This window comes from Quercus suber, unplaced genomic scaffold, assembly GCF_002906115.3.
Source record: "Quercus suber isolate HL8 unplaced genomic scaffold, Cork oak 2.0 scaffold_18, whole genome shotgun sequence".
In the NCBI taxonomy this organism is placed as follows: Eukaryota; Viridiplantae; Streptophyta; class Magnoliopsida; order Fagales; family Fagaceae; genus Quercus; species Quercus suber.
This window is the reverse complement of record NW_027069483.1, coordinates 1,293,772-1,301,288: the sequence shown is the minus strand read 5'-3', so window position 1 is coordinate 1,301,288 and position 7,517 is coordinate 1,293,772. Positions and strand designations below refer to the sequence as shown.

Sequence of the window (7,517 nt, the reverse complement as noted above, 5' to 3'; positions counted from 1 at the left end):
TTTTTTTTTTTTTTTTGTTTTTTTTTTGTTTTTTTTCATAAAAAATTTATTATTATTTTTTCATTTTTGATATAGTTACTTATATGTAAGACCTTTAGGTGCAGGGGTAATTATTGAGTATTCTTAGAGTTCCATAAATGCATACTCTCTCCTCTCACATAATTGTAATCCTACTAATTAAATTTATAGTAAGACCCACAATTCATGTAAAATGGGAGAGTACGCATTTATAATACTCTCGGAGTATTCAATAATTTTCTTAGGTGCAGATGGATTCATCAAGACTTAGTAAGTGTTTGGATAGAGCTGAAAACACGGCTAATGTGTGTTGTGTTTTTTTTATGTGGGTCTCGTGTACTGTTCACAGGACCCACAAGTATCTTCATTCCACAACTTTTTCTTTAAAACTGGATCTCACGCATTATTCACACATTTAAAAATTATTTTGTTACAATATTTTTAGTTTTTAATTTTTAACAATAAGCAGTATCCAAACAGACATTTCGTGCCATTTAAATGGAAGTTAAGAAAATGCACCAGCCAAAAGTCGTTTTTAAAAAACTTCCTTACGGCTACGATATATAATTTTTTTTTTTTAAATCTTTTTTTTTATGGGAGAAGTAAAAATGAGTTGATTCATTGATACCTTCACGGTATCTTATCTATAAATTCTCTACAACTCAATTTTTTTATTTTTTTATTTAACACATATTTATCAAATAGATAATAAATAATGTATGATTAATATGAAATTTAAATTTTTGATATGTTGATGAGAACTTATGATCCAATAGTGAAATTTTTTAAAAATATTATTGCAATAAAAATTGATGATTCTAACATAAATAAAAGTATAACTTACATCCAAACACACATATTTTATCAAAATTATTAGCTTACTCCCTTTTAATAAGCTGGAAAAAAATAAAAAATCAATCTAGATTTGACCACAGAAGAATGGAAAATTTATTATTTATCACGCATTTAACATTAAATAATTTAAAGAAACTGAAATATGTTTCCAGGTACAGTGATTATTTCCTGGTAAACAATTAGTCTCATGCATATTTATGACTAGTGGGACAAAACATGACTAATATATTTTTAGCTTTTTTTCTTATAATCTACTGAAGTAAATGAAACATGAAAATTTCAAATTCTAGTTCTAGCTAGTTCTACACTTGACTACTGCAACTGGAGTCAGAGGAACGGCTTATCAACCAGACCATGTCTCTAACAATTGCTTGATCATCATCATTTCTGCGCCATGTCCAGTGCGCATGGGTTGAGTTAACCACGGCGAATTCCCCATGCCCAAAGCTTGTTTCCCTGAAAACTGATGTTCCGGGTTGTGGCTCTTGAAACCTGTAAGACCAAGTATGCATGAAGTTAAATTATATGAAACAACAGAGTTTGTACTAGTTATGGGTATAAAAAACATTTTCATTTTAAATGAATCAATTTTATGATTGAGATTAGTAATGTCATCAAAACAAAACAAATGCGCGCAATAGTGAGTTAATTCAGTAGTATTGTCTGATATCTTTTATAAGAAAAACCAGGGTTATAATCTCACTCCTCAAAAAAAAAATGAACAAGCGATAAAAAAAATATTGCTATTGCTTAATAATCTCACTCCTCATTTGTTATAACAAATTAATAAAATTAAAATATCAATTGAAGTAAAGTATTTCTATTGCTTAATTCAAAAGCAAGTGATAAAAAAGATGTTCAATAAGCTTCAATCTAGACCATTTACTACCTATAGCTTCAGTTGTAATCTCATTATTTTATGGTATTAAGTTGATCATGACAAGGTTAGCCATGATTTAATTAATTGAGTAGGTGTCTCAAACAAAATAATTGGAAAAAATAACTCCTAATTAATGTCTATTGGACTGAGTGTCATGTAATTTAGTAGTATTTTTTGATCACTTTTATAAGAAAAAACGAGGGTTGTAATCTCGCTCCTCACTTGTTATAACAAATTAATAAAAATAAAATATCTACCGGAATAAAGTATTTCTATTGCTTAATTCAAAACCGAGCTATATAAAAAAGATGGTCAGTTAGCTTCAGTCTAGACCATTCACTGCCTATTACTACAAGTACTATAAGCATTATTTTACGGTATTAAGTTGATCACAAGGTTAGCCATGATATAGAAGATATGAAGAATCTTACGTGAATGAAAGGCCTTCACTATTTCCACCGCCAGTCCCAACGTTGATATAAACTGGAGCACAAATGTCGGGGTTATCTTTGTAAACATGAGTCTGAGAGAGAAGCAAAAATGACAAATGAAAACGTATCAGTCACACAGAATTCGGGGTTATGTTTTTTCTTTTCATATTTATGGTGGAATACACTAATTATATAAGTTTCTTGGTAAGATCCTTTATGAACGAAAGAGGATAAACAAATAATTTTCTTATATTAATGCAAGTAATGTGGTAGTCAAAAGTTGAAACTAATATAAACAAGTTAATTATTATTAATTTTTTTTTGAGAAAAAGAAACAAGTCAATTAATAAAAAAATTAAAAAATATTTCATTATCTTATTAAGTGATTTTTTTTTTTTTTTTAATTTGAGGCAGATATTTCAAGAATATCTAATAATTTTCCAGAGTTTTACATAGAGAATATAGTCAGTCAAGCACCAAAACTAAATTTAATAGATGGCAATGAAGTAGAGTAAAGTAGGACTTACAAAGCGCTCATAGGCATCTACATGTCCAGCAAAAACAACATCCACGCGAGCTTTATAAAGTAAGTCTTCCATGGATTCCTTCATGTCAACCTCCTCTTTCTCCTCGATATGAGCGAAATTGGAATTGTACCATGGTGCATGAACAACGGCGACGATCCATGGAGTTATCTTCCTATTAATTTTCCCCATGTCTGCCTGTAACCATTGATACTGTGCAGAAGTATTATCAAAGTCTGTGTATGAACCCAACATGATAACATGTACCCCAGCTACATTAAAAGAATAGTATAGGTTTGAGTTTGAGCCACTCTCTTCGAATGGCATGCGCCATCTTGCATTATAGGCTGTGAATTTTTCTTTGTGAAGCAATGGGAACTTCTCAATTTCGTGGTTGCCTTGGGTCACCATCCAAGGCCGCTTGCTAGCCAGTGGCTCCACAAGCTTTCCAAATGAGTCCCAAAGATACTGTAAGAAATCGGCATATGCTAAGTTCCCTGGCAATAGCAGCATGTCGTAGTTCGATTTTGCTATGTGTTGGAGGGTTAAGTTGGTCCAATTTGTCTGTCCAAGATCACCTGCGTTATACATGCATTGAACATCAAGTAAAATGGTATGAGTATGAGTATGAAATATGGAAAACATATGAGTGTGTCTCAACTCTCAAGCGTTTTGATCTTGGAGGGCTCTAAAAGTGTTTTAAGGAGGCTAAAGTTCTTTTGGTGAAATTGTTCCTTAAAGTTGAAAACTAAAACTGAAATTTGAATCTTAAAAAACGAAACTCTACAATCTAATTTGAAATGTTATTTACTGTAATTTGGCAAATACTCAAAATGCTAAAGAGTTTTTTAATTAGTTAAAAATTTATATAGTAAAAACTCATTAATTAAAATTCTACTGTTAAAATTCTACTTCATACAATAATGCCGAAATGACACATGGTCTTCATATTAAATTACTCAATCACTAATTATAACCTAATGGTTATCAATATTTATACTCCTTCCATTTCAGTTTGTTTATCATCTATTTCATTTTAGAATGTCCCAAAATATTATTCTGTTTCTAAAAATAAAAGTCATTAATTGACTAATGTTCCTATTATATCTTTACTTTATTTTCAAAACTATTTGAAAAGAAAACTAACAAATATTTAAAAAATCAATTTAATTAGAGCATCTCTTTAGTTGCCTCATTAAGAATAACTCTTAAAAAAAAAAAACTAATAAATTTATTTAAGAGTAATTTATATATATATATATATATATGTCACATTCTCTTGGTTGTAATGTGTATATAGTCGGCTTTTACATACCTACAACAGCAAATCTAATTGGGAGTTGAGCGGGGGGAGTTCTTAAAGTGTACTCTTTGCTGGAATTTTTGCCACAAATGTAGAAGTAAACTGTATCAGGTTTTAATGGACCAATTACTGCTTCATGAATATTATCAGACTTGTATGTCATGTATTTGTATGAAGATGAAGTCCCAAGTGAGGCATTCTGATATAGCCCAGCAGTTTCTGTAAATAGTACTATTGGCTCGGTTGAGGCTTGAGTAATCCATGAAATCCTCATTTTGTCTTGGCCAACTGTAGATATATGCACCTATATGCAGTAACACATTATTATTGGATTGTATAGACACTTTGGACTATATATCAGTGCACTTTGACTGGATCAACATTCACTAGCTATTAGTATTTGCATGGCAAGGATGAGATTGATATTGATTGCTTTTAAAATTTTGATTGAATCAAGGAAAAGAGAATACGCAACGAATTGTGCGATATATACACAATCAATTTTTGTACCAGAATGTTTCTCAAAAAAAAAAATTGTACCAGAATGACTTAAGGGAAAAAAAGAAAAAAAATCTCACTCTATGTTGATGACAAGACACGAGATTTTATTAGAGTTTAACAAATCATTTCTAGAATCAAATCTTATATGAAAACATTTTCTCAAACGAAAAAACAGATGCACAAAATTTTGTTTCCGTTATTTTTGGCAGCAGATTCATACTGAAAATAATAATTTTGTATCTTTAGAATATTTGTTAATTGACAATTTTATAAAAATTTTAATACAACTTTCATGAAAAATATAAAAAACTGAAGAAAAAAGAAAAATGTAAGTTACTTTTTTGTTTTCTTATAAAAATATCTAATAATAGTCTATTAACAAATATTCTTAAATATTGTTAATATTCTTATATATCTGTTAACTTTTTCCACAGACGTAAAAACTAATTAATACCTGTTGCGGTGCATACTCATCAATGCCATCTTTTTCGTCCAAGTGACGAGCAACAAGGGCTTTGCGCATAGGTGGGCGATTGTATGAATAAACGCCACCAATGGATCCGGCAAAGGCCAAGACCACTGTAAATGTTAGAAACAGCCTCAACCCTCGCAAACCCATTGTGGTTGTAGATTAGAGTTTTCCTTTTTGATGAAAAATATTATATATTAACGTAATGAGAGTAAGTTATATATTCACAGAGAGCCCTCGAAGAATAAGAGCAGGGCTCACTTGTGAATACTTTTCTCTCCCGTTATGTTTCGTGTCGTTGGATACAAGGATTGGTGTCATTATATATTACAAAAAACCATGACACTGTATGATGACATAATTAGCAAAAGGAATCATAAAAGGAATGTACGTATCTTAATTAGACACTCTTAAGATTCAAAAGTGGAAAATTTTCTTTTTTTTTATTTGTAGGGTCACGATTTGTAGCCCAAGTCCAAAAAGTATGAAATGTGAGCCCAATATAATAGATTTGTAGAGAGTGAGTGAAAGAGCTGGACTATTTGCAAATTGGACAACGTCTAGTAAGGATTTAAAGATGAACACACACAAAAACACACTGAAAACTTGATGAAATTAATGTCAGAGGAGATGAATTATGAATTGAAACAATATTCTTAAAAGCTAATACAGTCCTCCGTGCTAAAGTAATTCTTTTTCTCTCATTTTCTCACTCTTTTTTTCCCCCTACTTATAGGAGGTTTTTTACATTATATAGTTTCCCTTCAGACTATCTTGATCATACACCTGTTAATCATCTGAGCCTCCACTCGAGTACATGTCCCATCAGACATCTTCTTTGGCTCTTTATGAATGGCGGTAGTTGAGACTGCACTATTCTGGAGTGTTCTTCGCATAAATGCGATTAGAAAAGTTGCTTCAGTGCATTAAATGCGATGGTAACAGTTTTTCTTTTAGATATTTCTGTATTCTTATCACATTTGTTCGTGCCTAAAGTTCATCCTTATCGTTGGAACTTCCTGGAAGGTCACCTAAATTGCCCAAATACCTGCTTGACCGATACTCATCGTATCTGAGAAGGAAACACTCCTCGGACTATATTCCTCCATCCTTTTCCTCCGTGACTCTCAATTTTGGGGTCTCTTCTAATCATTTGCTCCTCCTTGGACATATCCATGTCCTCGAATAGGGTCCAATGCCCAATATACAAATTTGGGCTCTTATCCCCACACTATTTATATATATATATTTTTTGAAGAACCTGTCTTTTAATGAGATTTTGTATAGCCTATACCTATTTTACTATCTATATTTATATTGTCGTGTATGTGGTACAAAATAGTATGATAATTGATAACTGTATGTGTAGTGTTTGCTGGGGGTAGGTTTTTTTGCTAAACATTTTTTCAGGGTATGGTGGTTGCATGCAAATGTGGCCATGGCTTCCTTTTCAGTGACAGCTTCTGAAAACGAATTTCTAGTACTGCCATTTATGGTGTCCATTTGGACAAACTCCTGTATTTTGTAGTATTTGGAAAAATAGGTCAATAAAAACCTAACTAGATATGGCCAATGAAGAACACTATTAAAATTAAGTATGGCTTTTTTTTTTAATGATGTTTTCTGCCAAGCTAGATTAGAGATGCTAAGAGATATTCTTTCAACTCATTTTCGTCAATGAAATTTTTTATTAAAAGTATTTTTTTTCCCTCACAATTCAAAAATAAACTATTTTTTTTTCTTTTTATCTCAATTTTATTTCAAATATTTCACATTATACAAATAAGTTGCCGATGCACATCAAGATAATTTTCTAAAATATGTGTGAGGTCAACAACTCAACATAAATACAGCCAAACAAGATTAACAAATGCCCGTCAAGTTGATAATATTGTTAGTAAACTACGCATAATATACTGTATATTATTTATACATATGTATTTTCTAGTAAAACTCGCATTTACAATATAAAATAAAAATATTCTAACGTTTCAGTTCTATTTACAAAATTTTCATAAATTGTTACTAGCTGAATTTCATTTCTATCTTGCGGAAGACAACGGAAATAGGAATAGATATCATCTTATATTCGGATTTCAAGGACTTGTACCCACCCACTCTTTATACCTATAAGTCAAGAAATAAATAAATAAATAAATAAAAGGGCAAAATCACGTCAAGATTGTTGTTTTTTATTTTTATTTTATAAACGTTAACGTTTTGATTTGTTTCCATGAAAATGATTACTTTAAAATCTCACTCCATCTTGGCTCTACTTTTTATTTTATTTTATTTTATTTTATGCAAGTGTGATTTGTTTTAGCAAGATTTGGCAAATGGTTGGCTGAATTAGGTTTGGATCATAAATTTATTGGATTAAAACGAATTGTCATTTCTATCATCCTATGACCCTTAGACGATCTTTGACAATTTGAGTCAACTAAGAATCAAATTTACCGTACTTTTTAACCTCTTCTTTTCTATGACTTTTAAATAACAAATAAAAAGGGGGGGGGGGGGGGGGATTTTTTTTTTT

At 30.9% G+C, this 7,517-nt stretch overlaps 1 protein-coding gene across 1 annotated transcript; it reads right to left on the bottom strand.

The window, feature by feature from the left end:
* Positions 1-1,175: 1,175 nt before the first annotated feature.
* LOC112041036 (probable purple acid phosphatase 20) lies at positions 1,176-5,131 on the bottom strand. The gene is made up of 5 exons (XM_065761165.1): positions 4,967-5,131; positions 4,024-4,315; positions 2,712-3,286; positions 2,185-2,276; positions 1,176-1,365 (listed from the first exon to the last, which is right to left on the bottom strand). Exons 1-5 carry the CDS (start codon positions 5,129-5,131, stop codon positions 1,176-1,178), a joined length of 1,314 nt encoding a protein of 437 aa, XP_065617237.1.
* Positions 5,132-7,517: the final 2,386 nt, after the last annotated feature.

What these genes read in the sequence shown, in the direction of transcription:
- LOC112041036 (XM_065761165.1), bottom strand. Translation starts at nt 5,131, where the DNA reads ATGGGTTTGCGAGGGTTGAGGCTGTTTCTAACATTTACAGTGGTCTTG. An exon ending in ATGAGTATGCACCGCAACAG is followed by an intron (nt 4,316 to 4,966) that starts GTATTAATTAGT and finishes TACTGCATATAG; the next exon opens with GTGCATATATCTACAGTTGG. An exon ending in AGTGAAGGCCTTTCATTCAC is followed by an intron (nt 1,366 to 2,184) that starts GTAAGATTCTTC and finishes TTGGTCTTACAG; the next exon opens with GTTTCAAGAGCCACAACCCG.